Raw genomic sequence first — 23,020 nt, 5'->3', positions numbered from 1 at the left:
CATGGGACCCCGGGACTGGCCCCCTTCAGAGTCACGCTGGGTCTCTCTGAGGGGCAAGGGGGTAGCTCCCTCGCCTGGCTCCCTGGGACCTCCCAGCCCAGCCCTGCCGCCCCGGGGTGCCCTGGGATCGGGCCCCTGTGCCTGGCTGTGAGTTCAGAGCAGTGCTGGTGCCCTGTAACCCTGCACGAGGGCAGTGGGCCCACCCCTTGCCCGCCCTGTCTGGTCCCACCCCCAGCCCTGCAAAGGGGTTTTGGGGACACCCCCCCCCCCCCGTGGAACACCACAGGAGCAGGCAGGGTGGGAGGGCTGGCTCCGAGGCCTAGGGGTGAAGGCACAACACCCCCGGGCTGGGGGGCCCCAGTCAGTCGCTTCCCAGCTGGCCAAAGGCGCCTCTCCACTGTGTCGGCCCCTCTGCCTGTGTGCCCCTGCCAGCCCCGCTGTCGCAGAGGGGCCAGGAGGCTGTCCTGGAGCCTGGCTTAGGGGCAGACGGGCGGAGAAGCAACGGGCTCGGACAGGCGCAGGGCCGGGGCACCGGCGCTCACCACACGGAGCACTTGTGAGCCGGATTCATCGGCGAGTCCTTGGGGCAGTGGAAGACCCGGCCAAACTCCTCAAACTGGGAGACGCTGCCCAGCACCCTGGGGAGAGGAGACAGGCTCAGTGCGTGGGGGCTGCCAGGAGAGGGCAGTGCCCATGTTAACCCCCAGCCCCTGGCTTGCGGACGGTGGGGAGGAGCCACCCACTGCTGGAGGGGCAGCCAGGACGAAGGGCTGGGCGGGGGGAACCAGCCCCCCAGGCGCTCTGGGCTGCCAGCTGGTGCTGTCTCTGCTGGCCTGGCCTGTGCCCCAGCCAGGGCCCTCACTCCCACCCCACGGGCCTTCACCCTGACCTGCTTGGCCCCTTCCTAGCCCCTAACCCAGTGGGGTTTGTGGGGCCCAGCCCCAGGGCAGGAGCAGCCAGGCTGGCCCCAGAGCACACGGCTCCCCTGCTCAGCCTGCTCAGGGCAAGGCCTGGTTTCTCCCTCGCTTGTCCTGCCCCCGGGAGGACACCCACGGCCGCTGCGTCACCTGCCCGGCCCCCAGCCCGTGCTCCCGGCGCCTGCTCGGCTGGCTGCTCGGACCTGGAGCTCGGGGCTATTCAAGCCCCAGCCGGAGCAGGGCCCAGCCCAGGGGAGCCGAAGCTTCCAGCTCAACCACAAGCGGAGCCTGGGGGTCCTGAGGCAGAGGCCAGAGCAGAGATGGAGCTGTGGGCAGCCCTCGGTACCTGTAATGCTCCGGGGCGTGCTTGTCCGTCAGCACCTGCAGGTAGATGGACTGCGAGCGCCTCTTGATGCACCAGTTCTGCAGGTGGGAAAGGACGCAGGGAGGGCCGTGGCCGTGACCGTGGCCGGGGCACCAGGCCCCCAGAGGAACGGGCCGCTTCCCACCAGCTGCCTGGGCCCCCACGCCAGCAGGCCCATGGCTGGGAACCGTGGCCTGGCTGAGGCGGTGTGACCAGAGAATGCGGCCACGGGTGCAACAAGGGGGTTGGCCCAGCCTTGTGAGTGGGGGCATTATCCCCATCTAACCCCATGCCCCTGTGCACTACAGCCCCATGTCACTTCTGCTCAGGAGACACACAAGGCCAGGCTGGCAGGGGGCTCCAGGTTGGGCGTGAGGGGCACTGGCAGGGCTGGGTGTGGGGCCCAGGGCCGGCTGGCAGGGGGCTCCAGGTTGGGCGTGAGGGGCACTGGCAGGGCTGGGTGTGGGGCCCAGGGCCGGCTGGCAGGGGGCTGCAGGTCGGGCGTGAGGGGCACTGGCAGGGCTGGGTGTGGGGTGCCCAGGGCTGGCTGGCAGGGGGCGGCAGGTTGGGCGTGAGGGGCACGGGCAGGGCTGGGTGTGGGGCCCAGGGCCGGCTGGCAGGGGGCTGCAGGTTGGGCGTGAGGGGCACGGGCAGGGCTGGGTGTGGGGTGCCCAGGGCTGGCTGGCCGGGGGCTGCAGGTCGGGCGTGAGGGGCACTGGCAGGGCTGGGTGTGGGTTGCCCAGGGCTAGCTGGCAGGGGGCTGCAGGTTGGGCATGAGGGGCACTGGCAGGGCTGGCTGTGGGTTGCCCAGGGCTGGCTGGCAGGGGGCTGCAGGTCGGGCGTGAGGGGCACGGGCAGGGCTGGGTGTGGGGTGCCCAAGGCCGGCTGGCAGGGGGCTGCAGGTCGGGCGTGAGGGGCACGGGCAGGGCTGGGTGTGGGGTGCCCAGGGCCGGCTGGCAGGGGGCTGCAGGTCGGGCGTGAGGGGCACGGGCAGGTGGAGGCAGTAGGCGGTGGCACTGGGCGGTCCGGCCCCTCACCTGGGCGAAGGCAATGAAGAAGAGCTGGTCGTGGGTGTATTTCAGGCGGTGCAGGGGATGCTCTGGTCCATGCTCCCGCACCCACTTCTGATAGGCCTGCAAAACGCGGGGTCCCTCAGTGTGGGGTGCCCCACCCCTGCTCCCCCCTTTCCCTCCCTGGTTGCTTTCCAGCTGGGCCCTGTGCAGCGTGGGGTGAGGGGTCTGCCGGGGCAGGGTCTCTCCCAGCTGAGGCAGGGGGCAGCCAGGGGCCCCACAGCTCCAGGGCTGGCTGGGCCGGAGGTCCCCTAAAGTAACACCAGTACAACCTCCCCCTCAACTTCTGCCCCAACGTCCCCCCGGCCCGGCCGTTGCCCTCAGGCCTCCTGCCCACCCGCGTGGGGTCGCTGCCTCCCAGACCCCCATTGGCTGAGCCGTGGCCCTTCTCCCTGCCGGGGGGGGGCTGCCTCCCCCACTTACATAGTAGGCCAGTTTGAGCCCCCCCATGTCCGCGATGTTCTCCCCGAGCGTGTGCTTCCCGTTCACCTGTGGGGAAAGCAGCAGCTCACACAGACCGGCCCAGGGCACCGGCCCCACCAGGCCAGCCTGGGCTCCCATGGGGGGGGACGGCTGGATCGGTGCCCGGGTGCCGCCTGCGGCAGTGTGGTGGAGGGGCACTGGGGGCTGCAGCACCGGGAGCCGGCACCCGCCCCCCCCCCCCCCCCGGCACCGGTACTGCCCCGTCTGCCGCACGGACGGGGAACTGCCCCTTCCAGTCGCTGTGCCAAGGGCTGCTCACCAGCCGACCCCCCCCTGCACCCCCGCTCTGGCTGTTCCCTGCCCACCCCCCTGCCTCTGGCTGTTCCCCACCTGCCCACCCACCCCCCGCGGCTGTGGCTGTCCCACCATCCGTTCCCCCTCCCACCCCCACCCCCACAGACCCTGGCCTTTCTCTGCACCCCCCCCGCCCCACGCCCCCGCTCTGGCTGTTCCCTGCCCCCCCCACTCTGGCTGTTCTCCGTCTGCCCCCACCCAGCTCTGGCTGTTCCCTGCCCCCCCCCCGCTCTGGCTGTTCCCTGCCCGCCCCCCTGCCTCTGGCTGTTCCCCACCTGCCCACCCCCCCCCCCCGCGGCTGTGGCTGTCCCACCATCCGTTCCCCCTCCCACCCCCACAGACCCTGGCCTTTCTCTGCACCCCCCCGCCACGCCCCAGCTCTGGCTGGTCCCCACCCAGCTCAGGTTGCTGGGGCCTGTGGCTCAGGCTCCGGTTCTGAGCAGGGCCCTTCTAACACAGCGCCGGAAGAGGAAGGCACTGGGCGAGCCCTGGGGTGGACGTGCCCCAGGCTCAGGCTCAGGCTCAGCCAGGCTTCCCTGGAAGCCGAGCACGCGGGCGGCCACCCAGGAGAGATCCAGGTGCCGCCCAGCTGACTCGGTGCTGGCGACAAAATTTATTCTGCCCGCGGATGGAAAAAATTAAGGGACCCCCTGCAGGCAATTCCCCCAGCCCCGGGCCCAGGCGAAACCCCCAGCACTGAACGGTCCCTGGGCCCAGGCCAGCTCCCCCGGCCCCCAGCAGCGAGGGACCCCCCCCCGGCCAGGGCGCCCGGCTCACCCGCTGGTTGTAGACGGTGAAGTTGTCGTAAAGGTTGACGATGCATTGGGCCTTCTTCAGGAACTTGCTGTAGGAGGCCTCCGTCCACCAGTGCACCAGGTTGCCGTGGCGATCGTACTGCCCCCCTGCGGGCACAGCACACAGGTGGCGAGATGGGACTGGACCCAGGAGTCCGGGTGGAACCCCCCTCCAGGCCACCTGCCCTTCCCCACCCCTGCAGCGACTGGCTGCCCGGCCCCTGTAGCACAGGTCAGGCCAAGGCCAGGCACTGCTCCTGCACCAGCCAGAGATGCCAGGCAGCTGGGCTCACCCCATGCGGCCGCCCCCTGGCATCACCGTCACCCCAGGCGAGCCCTGTCCCCAGGCAGCTGTGGGGTGTCCAGGCTGGCACCCATCTCAGCAGCTCACCCCAGTCGTCGTAGCCGTGGGTCAGCTCGTGCCCAATGATGGTGCCGATTCCACCGTAGTTCAGGGACCTTTGGGCAGGAGGGGACAAGACACGGCCATCAGTAATGGGGGAGCTGAGCCCCCACAGATACAGCCCCTTAGTAATGGGGGAGCTGAGCCCCCCCAGACATGGCTGCAGTAGCAGCGACTGGGTGGAAGGGCCCGGGAAGGTGGCCAGGCAGCTGGAGTGGGTATGACCTGCTGGGAGTCTGCAGGTCTGTGGCCCTGCAGGCTTTGACTCCAGACAGCTCTGCTGGCTGCTTCACCCCAGGCTGGGATCCTCCCCAGCCACCCTGGGTGCTCCCTGTCCTGGCCTGACCCTGACCTGCTTGGCCCCTTCTTAGCCCTGAACCCAGTGGGGTTTGTGGGGCCCAGCCCCAGGGCAGGAGCAGCCAGGCTGGCCCCAAGGCACATGGCTCCCCGCCTCAGCCTGCCCAGGGCAAGGCCTGGTTTATCCCTCGCTTGTCCTGCCCCAGAGAGGACACCCAGGGCCCGCCCAACCCTGCCCCTGTACTCACTGGGGGAACTCAGGGTCATAGAGCGTGGGCTGGAGGATCCCGGCTGGGAACACTGTAGGGAGACGAGGGTGTGTTATGGGGAGTGAGCCCCTCCCTGGGGCAGGGCAGGACCCCAGTGAGCCCCCCAACCCCTGCCCCCCGCCAGGCACTCAGGGCTCCTGGGACCCAAACTCACCAGGGCGGGGGTCAGCCCCTGCAACCTGGAACAAGGGAGACTCCCTGAGGCACTGCACTCCATCCCGCCCCTGCCCCAGCCCTGCCACTGCCCCTTGCTCCCAACCCACAGGGCGCTGCAACCCCAGCCCTGCAAGGCACTGACGCCCCCCAGTCCTGACCCTCAGCCCCTGCTATCCCCGCCCTGCTCCTCCTTCCCCAGCCCCACCCCCGCTTCACTGCTCTAACACCCCCAGGCTCCCCCTCCTGTGTGGCAGGGGCAGACCTACCCATCTGGTTCTTGTTGGGCAGGTAGTAGGCATTCAGAGCCTGGGGGGGGAGCAGCCACCTGCAGGGAGACAGCAGAGATACCGAGCTCAGCCCCAGGGCCTGGGGTGCTGGTGCCGCTGGATTCTCGGCAGAGCTAACCCCCAGCCCCCAGGGGCGTCCCTGCGAGTGTCGGGCAGTGAGGGGTGAAGGCACAGCTGTATGCGCGCAGGGTGGCACCATACCAGGCTCTAGCCTGGCCTGCCTCGGCACAGCCCCTCTGCTGTGAGGAGTCAGCCTGGGGCCACGTGCCGCTGGAAGTGGGCACCCTGGGGGCAGCTCCCCTCACTCAGGTCTGGCCTCTGAACCCCCACCTCAGCCCAGGCACCTTGCAGGTGACAGGGCTCCACTCACCCTCCACAGGCACAAGTTGAGGTGCTTCCCGTCTGAGCTCACCTGGGCCACTAGAGGTCGCCACACACCTCAGGCAATGCCTTGGCTGTGGGGTCCCTCGATTTCCAGGGGGCAGAGCAGTGTGGGGCTGGACCCCAGGGCCCCAGCAGCAGCCTCCCCCAGACGAGGGGGCTCCTGGCTCTGCAGCACACAGCCCCCTGCATTAGCCAGCTTGGAGCATGCAGTTGTTGCACACTGAGTCGGCTGTGTGGGGCTTGAACTTGCAGCCTAGGGCTGACCAGACAGGGCACGCAGTGTGCATGGCACAGGCTGCTGGGCCAGAGCCCAGACAGTGCCCATAGGCTGTGGGGCCCTCCCGTCAGCGAGGGCTCCCTGCAGACCTCGGCAGACTCTGTTCTCGGAGGAAGGGGGTCCCCAAAACTGCGCCTGGAGAGGCAACAGGCCGGCCCTGGGCCAGGGGGACCTACGCAGACTTGTCCACCTCCTGCCGGATCTTCTTCACCGAGAGCTTGATGCTGAACTTGATGCTATTGAGGATGTTCCTGAAATACGTCTTCTCATGCACCTCGAACTGCAGTGGGGACAGGGCCAGGTCAGGCGGGGAGGGGGCGGGGGCTGCTCCCCAGGACTCCCCTCCTTCACCCTGCCACAAGAGGGGGGCGAGCACTGGGGCTTGGACCTCCCCTCCCATTCGGCGTCCAGCCCGTTCTTGGCGATAGCCCCGAGGCTCCCTGGTCTGCATACAGGCTCAGCACGGTCCAGGGCAAGGACCCAGGATGGATGGAGCATCCTGTCCCACACTGAGCATGTGCAAAGCACAGCCTGCGCGCCCGGGGCCAGGAGTGTGGAGATGGCTCAGCTGAAGGCCAAGGGCAGCTGGCTGGAGCAGGAGAAGAGGAGCGGCAGGGTGCATCTCTCCCAGCCCGCGCAGGGTGCTGCAGCAGGGGGGGCAGGTGGTCCCCCTCGGGAGCGTGACCGCCGGTGCAGCCCGCTCCTCCCACACTCGCCTCGTACTCCTTGTCGATGGCGTCGGGCTTCAGCAGGAAGTCCGGGTACCCGATCATCACCATCATGTACTGGAGCTGCAAGGAGAGCACACGCCCCGGTCCGAGCCCGCCCCCGTCTCTCCGGGCTGCAGGGTGGTCCCAGCTCCCGGCTGGGGGAGGGGCTGCGTCTGCACACAGCGCTGCCCCCTGCTGGATGCAACGACACCCCACTGCTGGCTGGGAGGAGACCCGCCACGTGGAGGTGCCGGCCTGTGGCCGTGTCTGCGCCTGTGGATGGGCCCAGGCAGCCCGGAGCAGGCTGCGTTCTGCGTGGCTGCTGGGCCTTTATGGGTTGGCTGCCCAGCACCTGAGCGTCCCTCTCCAAGGTGCCAGCACTGGGGCTGGCGGGGCCATGCAGGTCAGAGCCACCTCTCATGGCCCGAGCTCCAGCCCCCACCTCCCCGGGAGCGCTCCAGGGCACCGCGCCATGGGTGTCCGCCCCTGGGCGCCTCACCTTGGCTCTGGCCGCTCGTCTGGTCTCCTCATCCATCCAGTCGAGCTCGTCCAGCCGCTGATCCAGGGTGTGCTTAATGTCCTCCACCAGCTGCTGCACCTGCTCAGAGCAAGCACCGTCCCAGGGCCCCCGGGTACCAACCCCTCCCTCCCAGCTGCTTTGGCCATTGCTGCCATGCCCACAACAGGCTTAAGCCACGCCCAACGGCTGCTGGGGTTCAGGCCGGGCCCGTCCAGCCGCGGGGCGTTTGGCCTGACGATGTGCTGCTTTTCCTGGTGTTTCACGGCCAGGTGTGGGTCACTGGGGGGTTCCCTGCCCCCCAGCCCCAATGGATCCTGGGGGGATTCCCTGGCCACCCTCCCCAAGCCCAGATGGATTCTGGGAAGGAGATTCCTTGCCCCCTACTCCAGATGGATTCCCTGCCCCTCATCCCAAATGGATCACAGGGGTGTTCCTTGCCCCCCATCCCCAGTGGATTCTGGAGGGATTTCCTGCCCCCCCCAACCGAGACGGATGGGGGTTTTCCCTGGTCTGGATGGATCAGTGGGGACTCACAGCCCATCATCCCAGATAGATCTGTGGGGGTTCCCTGGCCTGGATGGATCAATGGGGATTCCCAGCCCGCCATCCCACATGGATCCGTGGGGATTCCCTGGCCTGGATGGATCAATGGGGACTCCCAGCCCACCATCCCACATGGATCCGTGGGGATTCCCTGGCCTGGATGGATCCATGGGGATTCCCAGCCCCTCAACTCTGCCGGGCAGCAGGCAGCTGCAGGCGCCTACCTTGGCCTTGCTGGTGGAGGAGAAGTACTCCTCCACAAAGAGGGCCCCCAGGGCCATGCTGAAGTGCTTGTTGGCCTGGCTCAGGCACAGCTTGTCCAGCTCCAGCTGCTTCTCGGTGCCCTCCATCTCCCTGGAGAGCTCGTGGATGGCCTCGCGGAAGGGCGTGGAGAGGTGCTCACTCAGCACCACCACAATGCGCCACAGCATGTAGTTGTGCAGGACCCTGGGGTGGGCGAGATGGGGCCAGGCTGGGGCTGGGAGGCCGACAGCTCCCCAGCCTCCTCCTCCTCCCCCCCCTCGTGGGCCGCAGGTTGGGGTGGGCAGAACGGGGGTACCCCGCCTTGTTGGAAGTGGCAACGTTCCAAACTCCGGTTGCAGGGGTCCCCAGGCTCTGCCAGCAACCCCAGCTGGCCAGTGTGCCCAGAGACGGGACAGCGAGCGGCCAGCCCTGGGGGGGCCCTGCCAGCTTGGCTCCCTGAGCTGCAGCTTGAAGGAACAGCCCAGACGTTGGCTGGCTGGGTGCCCTGCGTGTGGCTGAATTGCCAGGGTAATGAATTGGTTTGCCCAGGAGATTTGTAATGTATTTTATTAGCTGGGAGATTCTGCTTTCCGCTCAGTGTCCACGGCCAGGAGCCTGGTGGGGGGAAGGGAGAGCTGGCGGGCGTCTCTCAGGGGGTCGGGCGTGTACTTGGCTAGTAGCTGGGTATGTCTGGGGGGTCCTTCTGTGCATGGCACTGCAGCTGTGGGGCCCTGTGGGGGGGCAGCTCTTGCCATGCTGCAGAGAAATGCCCAGGTGTGGTTGGGGGAGGGCACAGAGCCTGGGACTGTTCAGGGGAGGGGGACCTCACCCCACTTTTGGTCGTGCTGGGGAGGGGCTACGGGATGGGGCAGTGCGGCTCTGGAGCATGGCAGGGCTGGGGGGGTTGCAGGCTGTCCCCCCTCCCCCCCAGCTGGCAGACAGTTGCAGCAGCCCATTGGCATTCGAAGGCGGGTGACTCCCAGCAGATCAATGGCCATTAGTGAGATGTCCAGTCTGCAGGAGATGGATTCTGGCCAGGGAGCCGCTCAAAGGCAGAGAGCCCAGGAGACTGAGCTGAGAACGAGCTGTGCCCACCAAGCTCTGCTGTAGGAATCCCTGGCCAGCTCCCATCACCCCTGGGCCAGGCCGCCAAGGTCTCTTCCCCGCCGCCTGCGTGCTAGGAAGCCTGAGCAGGCAGGACGGGGCTTCTTCAGAGGGTACTGCAGTAGTGCTGGGATCTGCCCCCTCTGCAGCCAGCACGAGGGGATCTGGCTCCAATCACACCTCTCTGCCCTATGATGGACCTGGTGAGGCCTGGAGTGGCACTGGAGACAAGCCCGCAGCTTGGTCAGTGTCCAAAGGAGCAGCCCCCGGTGGGGTGGGCTTTCCTCTGCCCCTACTCCCCATGACGTGACCAGTGCGCCCTGGAACCCTGCTGTCCCCACAGAGCCCTGCGGTGACGTTGTTGGATTCGGGTAGAAACACACAGAGCGACCGCTGCTCCGTGTTGGCACCGCGTCCCGCAGGAAGGGGGCCCGGCGACAGGGCTGTGCAAAGCTCATGTCTGGCTGGGCCGGCTTGTGCCGTGCGGGCGCCCGTCTCGGTTTGCAGCTGACGTTGGCAGCAGCGGCTCCGGGCTCGGCTTTCAGATCTTTGCTTCGGGGAGGCCTCACCGGGCGCCTGGGCCGGCCTGCTGCGACAGGGCTGCTAGTCGAGGGACCAGCAGTACCCGACTGACACTGGCCCTTGGGCGGGGCCAAGCCACGTCTGAGGAGCTCCTCCGCGAACGTTCAGAGCAGCGTGGCAGCGGTGGCTGCTGCCTGCAAAGGTCTGAGTCAGGCCGGGCCAGGTGACCTGCCCACGTGACAAACTCCATCCTGGGACCGACTTGCCCCCAGCAGGAACAATGGGCGTCCCTCCACATGGCCAAGGGTAAATCGAGGGCCCTGGAGGTGCCTCCATTCGTCTTCAATCCGGCTTCTCGCCTCTGGAGAACCTTTGCTATGAACTGAAGCTGCAGCAAAGGACCCACGCCCCACCCCAACAGCGGGCGTACGCCAGAGACGTGATGTGAGCCAGCGGATCCCTCCCCTCCGCCGGAGGCTGTGATGCAGTGGGGGATACGTGTGTGTACGTGTGGGGCTCACACAGGGTGTGGGGCTCCTGCTGAGGGTAACCCAGGCGACCAGGTGACACCACCTGGGCTGCAGCCAAAGGGGGAGGTGGAGCCGGAGGGGGCTGAATTGGAACTGGGAGTTGGGAAGCAGTGAGTCTGGGCTGGGAGAGAGAGACAAAGGAGGGGGCAGGGCCCTGGCTCCAGGGGCCCCTCGGGGCCTCCTCTGCCCAGCACGGGTTGGACTGGCTGTCCCTGCCGGCTGCACTGACTCTTCTGTAAGATGCTGTGTCCTGTCGGCTAATAAACCCGCTGTTCTGCTGAGTGAGAGTCACTCCTGCCTGTGGACAGGGTGCAGAGCTTGGGGGACCCCAAACCCCACCACAGAGGCCTGCAGCGGGAACTCTGCAGCTGGTGTAGGTATCTGATTTCCTTTAGCAACTTTAACTTTCTTCCTTATGAATAAACCTTTCGAGCTGGGATTGCACAGGCCGGGCCCAGCGCGCTTTGGGGTGAGAGCTGAGTTATACATTGACCTGGGAATGTGGCTGGTCCTTTGGGACTGGGAGACCCTGTTTGGATTTGGTGCGAATGGTTTTCATAGCCTCTCGCCTGTCCAGGGAGTGGTGCTGATGGTGGCACAGGGGAACGGGGGTCTCTGAGGGAATGGCTCGTAGGGGTCCTGTTCGTCGCTGTGCCCAACCCTAGTGCTCTTTGTGACTGGTTTGGTGCCCTGTAGCGGACGCCCCCCAGTCTCAGGCTGTAAGTAGCCCCATCTCTAAGCGATTCGCCCTGATTTAACCCAGACAACGTCCTGCGTTACACCTGTGTGTCTGGAGCCGGAGGAAGCGCATGGGCCCAGGTTTCTGGCAGAGCCCTGCCCGCCGGCGGTGCCCACCGCACCCGCGCTGGCCGGTACCTGCTGGGCGTGCTGCGGATGAGCTCCGACACCTTCTGCATGTAGTCGGTGGCCAGCAGCACGATTTCCTCCTCCTCGGAGAAGTTCTCGTGGAAGATCCGATCCAGCAGGGGTTTCCACTTCAGCTGGGGACGGGGAGAGAGTGCCATGGCCAGAGGGATCTCACCTTCTCCAGAGCGCCCTGGGCTGCCTGCAGGTCCCACGGGCAGTGATCCAGCCTGGGCTTTCTCACACGAGTGCCCCCTGCCATTGCCTGGGGCAGACTGTGCCCCCCAGAATGGACTTTGGGGGAGCCGCGGGGGCGGGGAGAAGAACCAGGGGGCATTGATCTGGGCACCAGGGAGTGCAGGTGCCTCGCACAGCCTGTCCCTGGGGAGCGGGTGGTGGGGTGGGGCGACCCCAGGGTCTGGGCTGCCCGTCCCCCCGCTGGCTACTCACGGTGGGGGTGATGCGCTGCAGATCCCCCAGCGTCACCTTGTTGTACATGGTGCTGATGTCCCGGCGCAGGTCGTCGTACTCGGAGACCGTGATCTGTGCAGGGCAGAGGTGTGAGTGCTGGGCCCCCTCGCCCCCCACACTGGCTCCTCCCCAGCCATGGCATGGTGGAGGTGGATGCTGCCCTGGGGCGCTCACAGTCACCCCCACCCATCCCGCAGGCTCACTCTCCCTGTGCCCTGGAGCGGGTGCAAGCCATGCGGCTTCGCTGCCCTGGGGGCTCCCCGCCACAGCCCTGGAGGGACGGGTCTGCCTACCCGGCTGTGCCCAGCCCCAGAGCAGCACCAAGCGCTGGGAGATGGTGTGCCCAGGGCCATGTGGCTGGCCCTTCAGGAAGGACTCGCCAGTCAGCCCAGAGCTCCAAGCACCAGCTCCCTCCTGCCCAGCTCCAGCGTGTCCCCTCCTCGCTCAGGGACCCCCCTGGGGAACCCTCCCACTGCATTGGGGGCGTCCGGCTGCAGCCTGCTGCTTCAGGAGGCCGGGCAAGCAATGCTGGATGGTGCTAGCACGGGGTCCAGCCCAGCCTGCCAAGGGCTGAGCCATGCAAGGGCCCTGTCCCCTGGCTGGACCCCACCCTTCCTACCGGCTGTAGGGGCTGCTCCCTTGCAAGCCAGGAGTCACTGGTGCTCCAAGATCCTCCCTCCCCGGCCCTGTGCAACGCCCCCCACCCAGAGCCCAGCGCTGTGGGGGGCAACCAAGCCAGAGGCCCTGGGGCTGCGCAGGGGGCTGGGAAGGACTCACGTTGGCCAGTCTCTGCTCCAGCTGCAGGATCTCCTTGGCTTTCTGCACCACGCTCTCAGCTCCCAGCAGGCCCAGCAGCCGCTCCATGAAGAGGCGGTACGCCGCCAGGATCTGGGCACCGGGAGCAGGGTCAGCTCAGTGGGTGCAGCATCCCCCGCTGGCAGCTGCCCCCTTGGCTGGGGGATCTAGGGTCTTGGTCAGGCCTGGCCAGAGGGAGGGGGCAGGCCGGGGGGGGGGCACTGAAGGTGACTCAGGGGCAGGGCCCACTGGGTCCCCCGCCCTCTGGCGAGGTTTTGCTGGTGACAGGATTTCAGCCTCTTTGCTGCAGAGGCGTCAACCCTTTGCATCGTCTCATTGGCTGCCTGCCCTGCTAGCCCGCCCCCTGGGGATGAGCAGCCAATCGGAGCTGCTGTGGGCAGAGCTGGCACAGCGCCCCCCTGCAGACCCAGCTCGTTTCACGAGAGAGTGGTGCGAACGTGCCCAGCAGCGCCGTGCCCGGCCGCCCCGCAGGCAGCACGGCCAGGCCAGGCCAGCGTAGCAAGGCGTGCAGCCCAGCCTGCCTGGGAGCTGGGCGGGGGGTGGGAGCAGGGAGGGGGCTGGGAGCTGGTGGGGGTGGGAGCTTGGGGGGTGGCTGGTTTGGGGCCAGGAGCAGAATTCGTGGCTGGGCAGGTGGGTGAGTGCCGGGTGTACAGCCCTCAACACAGCAACACCCCCCCCACCTGCTACCTCCCCCCACCCCACAGACCCCCTCACCCTGCCTGCTGCCTCGCTGAGCCCCACACCTCCCTTACACCCCCATCCTACCACCCCACACTACCCACCTACACCTCACCAGCTGCCTCCCACTAACCCCCTACCTTTCCCCCCAACTCCTCACCTGCTGCCTCCCCTCTGACCCCCATCCCTCCCTGCACATGCACACCCCGGGCCACCCCACACCTCCCTGTACGCCCCCACCCCGCCACCCCACATCTCCCCCTATGCTGCCACCTCACATCTCTCCCTATGCCCCCCAACCACCCACACCTCCTCCTACGCTGCCACCCCACACCGCCAGGACTGCCCTCTCCAACGTGCCACGTCCCTCTCCAGTCGCTCCGGCTGCCCCCTCACCTTCTCGCTCTCCTCATCCTGCCCCAGGTACAGGGTTCGCTCGGGCAGCGTCAGCCCGTCCTGGTCAATCTGCGGCAGAGCAGAGAAGCCGGGTCTGTGCCCAGCCAGGGCCCACTAGCCCCGGCCTTGCAGTGCTGAGGGCAGGCTGGGGCCCCATCCCTCCTGGCTAAGGCACCGGGGGGGGCTCGGTCGTGTGGGAGCTCAGGGTTGGGGTGTATGTCACCAGGGGTCCCCTGCAAGGGGGACAGGTGAGGGGGCTGTGCTGTGCCTGGGGCAGGGGTCTTCTAGGGAGATTTAATATGGGGGGGTCCCTGCTGTGTGCTCTGGAGCCCTGTGCTGTGCCTGGCTCCAGCCAACCCCCACACCTTGCACCCCAGTCCAGGCAAGGTGCGGGGGGGGCTCTCCCTAGCACTGGTCCCACATCAGCCCTCCTGGGTCCTTCCCTCTGGTCAGCTCTTCCAGCACAGCGAGTGGGGCCCGGCGGTGTCTCCTGCCTCTGAGTGCTTCTCTGCACAGCACAGGCTGGAATCCGGCCCCCCAGCATGCCATGGCAATGGACCGCCCCCCCCCAGACACCTGCAATGACAGCCCAGCCCCCAGCACCCCATGGCAATGGACCGCCCCCCTCCAGACACCTGCAATGACAGCCCGGCCCCCTAGCACCCCATGGCAATGGACCGCCCCCCTCCAGACACTGCAATGACAGCCCGGCCCCCTGGCACCCCATGGCAATGGACCGCCCCCCCCAGACACCTGCAATGACAGCCCGGCCCCCTGGCACCCCATGGCAATGGACCACCCCCCTCCAGACACCTGCAATGACAGCCCGGCCCCCAGCACCCCATGGCAATGGACCGCACCCCCCCCGACACCTACAATGACAGCCCAGCCCCCTGGCACCCCATGGCAATGGACCGCCCCCCCCAGACACCTGCAATGACAGCCCAGCCCCCTGGCACCCCATGGCAATGGACCACCCCCCCCCCAGACACCTGCAATGACAGCCCGGCCCCCCAGCACCCCATGGCAATGGACTGCCCCCCCCCCAGACACCTGCAATGACAGCCCGGCACCCCATGGCAATGGACCACCCCCCCAGCCACCTTGCAGCGACAGCCCAGCCCCCAAGCACCCCATGGCAACGGACTGCTCCCCCAGCCACCCTGAGGTTTCAGCCTGGCCCCCCCGGCACCCCATGGCAATGGACTGCCCCCCCCAGCCAGTCTGTGGTGACAGTCTGACCATCCCAGCCACCCACCGGGCACAGGCCAGCCCCCTGGAGCACTAGCTGCACCCCAGTTACAGCTACCCAGCCCTATAAAAAGAAGCCGTGTTCCCGTTGCACCAAGCCCCTGCCTCAGCACACTGGGGTTGAGTGAATAGACCCGGCTCAGGACCGGACGTCCCCATCCTGTGCTGGGCACTTTATCCACAGCTCGTCCCAGCCTGGCTGAACTGCCAGGCCCTTTACCCACCGGGCCCCTTGGCTCATGCCACCCCCTCACCTGCCCGCTGTGTCGGGAACGTGCCCCAGGCTGGTGCCACACTCCCGTCCCCCCGTCCTGCCAGCCCTTTGTGCCAGTGACAGGCGGAGTTTTCACCTGCCTGGTAACCCCAAGGTCTGGGTGGATCCCAGTGTGCTGATGATGCAGTGGGGCAAACTGCCCTGGGGAGGGGCCCTGGCTGGCCAGCTCTGCCCCAGCGAGGCCCCCAGCCCAGCCCTGTTATCCACCACCCGGCCACGGCCATTTCTCAAAGGCGAGGCACCCCCAGCGAGAAGCAATCGGCTAATGCCGCTGCCATGAAGCCATCGATTGCGGGAAGAAGCAGCTGCACTGAAAGAATGAATCTATCCCATTGGGCCGGCCTGACCCTTCTGACCTCGCCGGCCTGGGGAGGGGCTGGGAAGGGGCACCTTGGGGCAGAGGGGGCGTCAGCTGAGCTTTCCGGAGCTCCTGGTTCTCAGCTCGCCACTTCTAAGTCGGCAGGTTACCGCGCATGGCTGGGGAGCTCGGACAAGTCCCTGGCAGGGCTCATGGGGGTAGGGGATTCTATGGTACTGCGTGTGGGCTTCTGCCTGCCTGCTCCCCAGAGCTGGCCGCATCACCAGAGGCTGCCCAAGGGCTCTGGAGTTGTCAGGTGCTGGGAAGCTTGTAATACTGAGAAAGGCTCCCCAGCCCTGCGTCTCCTGGTGTGGGTTGCACTCACCCCAACCCTGCTGGGCTCTGAAAGTCCCTGGCCGGGGGGGACAGTGGAATCATTTGAAGTTCAGGAGTTATTAATTAGCGGGGAGGGAGCAAAACTCTTTCAGTAGCTGGCTGGGCTGGGAGTCAGGAGACCCGGCCGCTGTTCCCAGCAGTCACCCCCTCCTGTGCCTCAGTTTCCCCCTATGTATCCTGTTTAGCACATGAACTCACAGGGGACGGCACGGTCCCCTGCTCGCTGTGTGCGTTTCTGCTGTGCCCATCCCAGGGCCCGAATCTGTAGGGCTCCCATAGCCCCGATAGTAACGGGGAGGCAGTGTGCAGCCTGTTTTTCGACCCCGTTCGGGGCCTGAGCAGCTAGGCATAGTGGGCTGCCTGTCCTGTCCCCACCAAGGGCACACAGCACCCCCTAAGCCAAGCCCCACATCTCGGCTGCAGTCAGCTTCCCCCCACAGCTGGCGGGGGCGGTTCCCCTCTCAGGTGGCTCTGCCACATAGACTGAGGCTGCCCCGGCCCAGCGATACCCCCGAGCCTGGGCCTTTAAATGGTCCCTCCCCCAGTGTGCTTGGCACAGGCTGCCAGTCTGCTGGGCAGCAGCTGGAAGGGTCGGGGGGGCCACACAAGCAGATATGGCCCTTCTCCGGCGTGGCGGGGTGGGGGGGATGGTTGGCACCGGACTGCTGTTAGTTACCCATATGCCGGGGAGAGCAGACCCCCTCCCCCCACCTGGCCTGAGCCTACCCCTCGTCTGCACCATCAGCTCCAACAGCGCCCCCCAGAGCTGGGGCCAGTGGGTCCTTACCGCCTGCGCCAGCGGTGCCCACTGGAGGGGCCTTGCACTCTCGCATCACAACAGCCCAGTGCTCAGCCCCCAGCCCCGCTGCAATCCCACGGGGCCAGCTCCCCCCAACACACCCCTTCTCCTGGAACACCCCCAACCCCCGCGCTCCCGGCAAAGCCTCTGCAAGCTGCTCAGTGCCCAGGCAGGGGCGGGGGTGGCCTCAGCTGGTGGTTAGAGGCAGCCGCCTCGCTCAGCCTCTCCTGGCTTGTTCTCCACACTGCATGGGCTGGCACAGCCGTGGGGCGGGGGGCAGGGGCAGAGCTCTGGGGCCTGTACTGCTCACCCCGCCCCGAGTGAGCAGCGCAGCCTCCCTGCAGCAAGGGGAGGCCCCAGGGTGGGCACAGAGGGAAGAGGGAGCTCTGGTCTGAGCCAGGGTCCTTTGTCTGCGCTGGCCATGCCCACCGGAGGGGCGTGTGTGTGTGTGTGTGTGTGTGTGTGTGTGTGTGTGTGTGTGTGTGGACACTGGGTGTATTTGTGTGCACACACGGGGGATGCATGTGCATGCTGGAGGGCCATAAACTCCCCGGAGCAGGCGGCAGCCCCTAGAGCCAGGGCAGAGTTGTGCAAGGGGCACACATGAAAACAGTCACACTCGTCTGCTTCCCCGGCATGCTCACACTTCGCTCTTCCCCCAGAGTGCACATCCCCGCCCACGGGCCCCTCGCCCAGACACAGGCACACTGGCACTCACGGCCATCCCTGCCGTGCACACCCGCTCACACAGCATGCTCACGTGCTCGTGCACACCTGTGTGCACTCCCCCACACGGCCCTGCCACCGATGCGTGCATGTTCCCCCAGTCTGCACACATGCACCCAGCATGCACACATGCCCTCCAGTGTGCTCACGCATACACACCCAGTGTCCACACACCCAGTGTGCACACACATGCCTCCAGTGTGCACACACATGCACACCCAGTGTCCACACACACACAGTGTGCACACACCCACCCCTCCAGTGTGCACACGCATACACATCCAGTGTCCACACACCCCTCCAGTGTGCACACACCCACCCACACCATGTCCACACCCACCCAGTGTGCACACACACCCCTCCAGTGTGCACACTCATCCCTCCACTGTGCACACACACACACAAACACACCCAGTGTCCACACGTACCCAGTGTCCACACACCCACCCCTCCATGGTGCACATGCACCCAACTGTGCACGCACACACACTCCCCTCACAGGCATCCACCCAGCAGGCAGCCTCTCACCGCCACAGTATGCACATAGGCATGCCCCGAACACCCACACATGCCTGTGTGCACACACGTCCCGGCACACGCACAGCGCTCTGCCCCTCACTCCCCAGCGTGCACACGCGTGACCGCACACAGCTTCTCTCGCACCCAGGCTGTGGGAGAGGAGACCCCTCCCATGCACCCACAGACACGCCCCCCCCCGCGTGCACTCCCGCCTTCTCCTCTGCACACGCAGCGCTGCCGGTCGCTTGGCAGCTCGCCTGCCCCGCTGCTTTGCTAAGCACTGCAATTACTCGGAAGGAAATTGCCTTTCCTGAGGTCCCCTCCTGTCTAAGTCATATTAACTCGGGTATAAAAGCTTCTTCTCGGTCGGCATGGAGCCCGGCACGGCTATGCAAATAAAGGCCACTTGCCGAGCCCGGAGTCCCACGAGCCGTGGCTGCGTCCAAGCAGGCAATCGGCACCGACTCGCACTTGCTATTTCGTTTTCCAAGCTCATTCGGCGAGAACGGGGTGGGGTGGGAACGGGGAGCCGGCGACCAGGCAGGCCTGGATCCTCTCCGCCTGCACGGCCGGCAGCCACAGAGGGGAACCAGTCACCGGGGAATAGAGCCGCCTGTGTCTGAAGCAGCCCCCGGCTCCTGCTGCTGCTGGGAGCCCAGCACCGGGCAGTGGCTGCGGAGGTGGGCAGGGGGTGGCCACTCTGGCTGATTCCATTTATGTGCTATAGTTCAGAGCTGCTAATTCACACAGGTGGGCGCCTTCCTCACCGGTGCTCCCGGGAAGGGGAAAGCCTGGGGAAGAGCAGGGGATGGGGAGGGCACAGGGAATGTCCCTCCCTCCTGAACCACAGGCCTCCCCCCGCCCCATCCACTATTCCAGCCCTGCGCTTCCTACCCTCAGCTCGGGCGAGGCTCCCACCCCTGCCAGCTTGCCCTTTCCCCCAGCTGACCCCAGGCACTCTTGATGCCCCACTTCTGCCAGCACATGCTGCCTGGGCAAGGCCTGACGTCCTGATCCCCCCTCCCACGCCAAGGACCCAGCGTCGTCAGCTTCTCCCCGCCTCGGGTCTGAGCCCCCTGATTCGCATGCAGCTGGGCCGGGCCGGGTTCTGATCCCGTTTGCACCAATCCAGGGCGGTCCTTCTGCAGTCGGGGAGACCAGTCGGGGGAGCCAGAGACCGAGCTATTGCCAGGCAGGGCTGAGCATGTGTCCGCACTGCCCTCTGCTGGGCCGAACTGGAACGGTCCTTGTGTGTCAGAGGCCCTACGCTCACAGCGGCCAGTGGGGAGCTGTGAAGCCCAGGGTGACCCCAGTTGTGTTCCGATACACCCCAACGGCAGTTCCCGCTCCCGTCTGAGCAAGGCCCTACGAGCCATGGAGCAGTTGTGTGCTGGGGCTCAGGCTCTTTGGATTTCAGCCTTGCCGGGAGCCACCCAGGAGAGCTTGACCATGGGCTGTGGAACAATTTACCAGGGGAGGTGGCGCATTCTCCACTGCTGGCCATTTTAAATCCAGACAGGAGGTTTCTTTCTGGAAAATGGGCTCTAGGGTTCTGGAGCGGCTCTCTGGCCTGGGCGATGCAGCGCGGGGGGGAGATCGGAGGAGCAGATGATCAGAATGGTCCCTTCTGGCCTTGGAATCTGAGACTTTGTTTTGGTTCTTTCTTGGTTCATTCCGCTTTCCTAATGGACAAGCCAAGTTGTTTGGAGTTGAGAAACTGGGGGTAGCAGGCTGGTATGTGGGGCTGGGCCTGATCTGTGTCTGCGGGGCTGGGGCTCCTCTATGTCTGTGGGGATGACCCCTCAGGGCTCTGTGTGGGCACCAGCAGAGCAACCCCAGCATGGGACATCCACAGGGCCCATCTCATGGCATGCAGGTGACATAGCTTCAGGCTGCAGGGGACAGTGGCTCCGGGGTCTGGACTATCACCCCCACAGGGGCTCTGCTGTCGCCCCTCACACCCTTAGGGAGATGCACTGGCCCATGTCTCCTGTTTGATTGGCTGGCGCCTCTGAAACGCAGGCCTGAGCCATGTGTTGATCTGACAGTGTGAACATTCCTGCCAGGATGGTCACCATTGGCCATTCCCACCTGCAGCCTGTGGGGCTGACCCAGGGCTTGGGGGCTGGGGAAGAGGGCTGGCAGCTTGTCCAGGAAGGAGACCATGGGACAATTCATGGTACCAACCTGAGTCTGGGGTGGGAGCAGCTGATCTTTGAATGCCACTGACTGACCAGCAAGAGGAGCAGGACTGGAAAGCCTGGGAGAGCAGGGGGCTGCAGGTCGGGGCTTGGGGGCACCGGCAGAGCCATGCTGCCTGCCTGGAAGAGCTCAGGCTTTGCTGAGCTCCCTTGGGCCTTCTCACGGGTTGTGCATGGAAATTCCCAGGCAGCTGGAGGGGCTGAGCTCCCTCAGCCCTGCATAGAGCGTCCCTGGTGCCGCCGGGCTGTAGGCGCTGCTCAAGCATAGGCATTGGCAGCTGCGTTATTAGTAGGGCACTATCAAATTCACAGCCATGAGAAACGTGTCACAGATCGTGACATCTGCCCCCGCATCCCTGATCTGAAACCTGGTCCTTTGCGTACAGATTTCACGGGGAGCCCAGCCTTTCGGAAATGGGGAGTCCTGATCCAAAAGGGATTTGCTGGGGGGACCCCAAGGTTATTGGGGAGGGTCACAGTATGGTTACCCCGGCTTCTGTCCTGCCTTCTGAGCCGGGCAGCTGGAGAGCGGCGGCTGCTGGCTGAACACCCAGCCCTGAAGCAGAGCCCTGTCAGCAGCTGCCAAGTAAAGCTGGCGATACTGTCCCAAGCCACCCTTACTTCAGCGCTGCTGGTGGCAGCTCTGCCTTCCGAGCTGGGCTCCCGGCCAGCAGCTGCTGCTGTCCAGCTGCCCAACTCTTCAGGCAGTGCTGCCGTTAGCAGCAGTGCGGAAGCAAAGGTAGCAGAACCGCAACAGCCCCATCAATAGCCTTTGACCCTGTCCCTTTCTGGGTCAGGAGGCCTAGGACCACACCACTCTGAAACCGCAGATTTAAACAGCTGAAACCATGCTGTGTTTGATTTGTAATAGCCCCTCAGTGTGGCACTGGCCAAAGCGGGCCGTGAATGTGGTAGGGCCCCAGTTAGTAGCACAGGGTGACAGCCAAGGAGAGTTGCCTTGTGCAAGCTCCTCTCCCTTGGCAGGTGATGGCAGGAGGTCAGAACACGCCACATCCAGAGTGCTGCACTATTAGGGATCTAATTCCCCTCCTTCCCACCCCCGATCCATGGAGCAGTTCTGGGCTAACTCCCCCCACAGACGGGGTCATGGGCTCTTTCCTGAACCCACTGGAGCAGCTATGACTGGGCCTCTGCAGCACAGTGCCCCCTATCGCCACATTGGGCCATTGGGTCAGTCCTGACTGAGGGGAGAGTGCCCTCTACAAGGCCACCCATCTGGTGCCCTGCAGCACAGCACCTCCTAATGCTATGCTGGGGCCCTCACTGCATCATCACAGCGCCCCTGGGAGAGTCACCCATCCTGCCGTGGCACCACTGGAGAACTTCCTTTGAGGTCTCCCACCCAAGTCTGGACTTGGTGGAAACCTCCCATGACCTCAGCGTCTGGCGGCCCAGCTGCAACTGTGCTGAGATGCTGGGGGGGGGGCGTGCCCCAGGCCCAGCCTCCCCAGCAGGGGCTCACTCACCCGGATGACGTAGCGGGAAGAGTTCCTGTCATCCAGGCTGACCGTGAGGGAGAAGAGCACAGCCGTGCTGTAGACACCTTGGGTCTTGTAGAGCAGCTCGTTAAAGTCCCAGGGGGCGTGGCGCCCCACAGCCGCCCCGTCCCAGCCGCCACAGTCCTCGATCACCTCCAGCATGGGCCGTGGCCCCAGGCGGTCGATCTCGCCCATGTCGAGGCAGGAGCGGAAGAATTCCTTGACCTTCCTCTCGGCCGAGGCCCGGGAGCCCCGGCGGATGGGCTGCCGGAGCAGCCGCTGGAGCTTCTCCTCGTTTTGCTCACCCACGGTGGCGATGATGCCGTAGTGGAGCTTGTCCTCGGGGATGCTGTGGCGGTGCAGCCAGCTGCCGCAGGCGAAGGAGTAGAAGTCCTTGCAGGGGTCGATGGTGGGGTCAATGTTGCTGCTGATGAAATGGGAGGCCTTGGCGAAGGCTTTCTTCTCCTGGCAGTCCTCCAGGCAGTAGGCGGCGCGCTCTACCGCCAGGTACTTGAGCAGCAGCACGCAGCCCAGGATGACGCACAGCCCGGCCGCAAAGACCAGCCCCGAGAGCAGGCAGATTTCCCGCCGGCTCCAGCGCGGCAGCCCCCGGCGTGGCTTCTTGGGCCCGGCCCCCAGCTGGAGGGTGAAGCCGTTGGGCAGGGTGCTGCTGTTGTACTTGCCCGCGTACTTCACCTCCTGGAACTCGTTGTAGTGGGCCGTCAGCGAGTAGGTCTTCTCCATGCTGCCGGCTCCTGGGCAGGGGCTCAGGGCAGCTGCCCAAGGGGACAGCTCATGTCTCGGGCACCGGCTCTTCCTGCAGCCCCCGCCCACGAGCCAGCCCTGGGGGGAGGGGAGAGATGGTGAACTGGGGAGGGTGTCCTCCCCTTCCCACCTTCCCGTGAGGCCTCACGTGCTCCCTGCCCACCCCGGCTCAGGCCCCCGGCCCTGTGGCTCTAGGGAGGGTCTGTCCTTTTATCCAGCTGGAGAACCCGTCTGAGCCTGGCGCTCGCCCGGCCCCGCCCCCGCCCTGCCCTGGCCCCGACCAGCCGGGCACTGGCAGCGGGCAGGCCACAGGCCAAGGGCCATTGCTGCGGGGGGACCCCAGGGAGGGGGTCACTGTGGCAGAGGGGGCCATGGCCGAAGGGACAGGGCCACTTGGAATCGGGTTTGGTGCCTCTGAGGGGGCCGGTGGCTGTGGCTGTGCTGGGCGGGGGCCGGGGACAGGGGAGGGAGGGGCACCAGGCAAAGGGGGCGGGGGGGGCCCCCGGCAGCCGCATCTTCCCCCCGGGGCAGGTTTCCGCAGGCAGGAGGCTGGGGCTTCCCCAGAGCAATGAGCTGGGGGGAGGATGGGTGCCGGGGAGGGGGGGTCGTGGGGCGGGGCCCTTGGGGGGTCCAGCAGGGTGGGACCAATCCCCTAGTACCCAGAGGAGGGGGCAGCACGGCCCAGCCCAGCAGCCCGGTCAGACCCGCCGCCCCCGCCCCTGCGCCGCCGCCACCCGGCCGGCAAAGCCGGGAAGTTGAACTTACAGGCGGCAAAGCCGCCCCGCTCCGCCCCGGGAGCGCAGCGACAACGCAGCGCCGGGGGGGGCGGGACCCTCCAGCGCTCGGCCCGGGGGGGGGACGGGACCCTCCAGCGCCAAGCCCAGGGGGGGGACGGGACCC

General features: G+C 66.3%; 1 protein-coding gene across 2 annotated transcripts; it reads right to left on the bottom strand.

Annotated features, from left to right (window-relative positions):
• Nucleotides 1-332: 332 nt before the first annotated feature.
• On the bottom strand, nt 333-22,099 carry ECEL1 (endothelin converting enzyme like 1). 2 transcript variants are annotated; one of them, XM_075003735.1, is made up of 17 exons: nt 21,344-22,099; nt 13,393-13,461; nt 12,280-12,390; nt 11,482-11,574; nt 11,044-11,168; nt 7,993-8,215; nt 7,205-7,303; nt 6,712-6,786; nt 6,172-6,275; nt 5,314-5,372; nt 4,871-4,922; nt 4,314-4,381; nt 3,906-4,030; nt 2,775-2,840; nt 2,319-2,414; nt 1,264-1,340; nt 333-638 (listed from the first exon to the last, which is right to left on the bottom strand). In XM_075003735.1, the coding sequence occupies exons 1-17, from the start codon at nt 22,097-22,099 to the stop codon at nt 539-541; spliced, it is 2,298 nt and encodes a 765-aa protein (XP_074859836.1). In that variant the 3' UTR covers nt 333-538. The 2 variants fall into 2 exon arrangements, with proteins under 2 accessions (XP_074859836.1, XP_074859837.1); XM_075003736.1 differs by having other exon boundaries at nt 6,178-6,275.
• Nucleotides 22,100-23,020: the final 921 nt, after the last annotated feature.

Source organism: Carettochelys insculpta, chromosome 10 (assembly GCF_033958435.1).
Source record: "Carettochelys insculpta isolate YL-2023 chromosome 10, ASM3395843v1, whole genome shotgun sequence".
Taxonomy (NCBI): Eukaryota; Metazoa; Chordata; order Testudines; family Carettochelyidae; genus Carettochelys; species Carettochelys insculpta.
The sequence above is the reverse complement of the archived record's forward strand: the minus strand, read 5'-3'. Positions and strand labels throughout refer to the sequence as shown.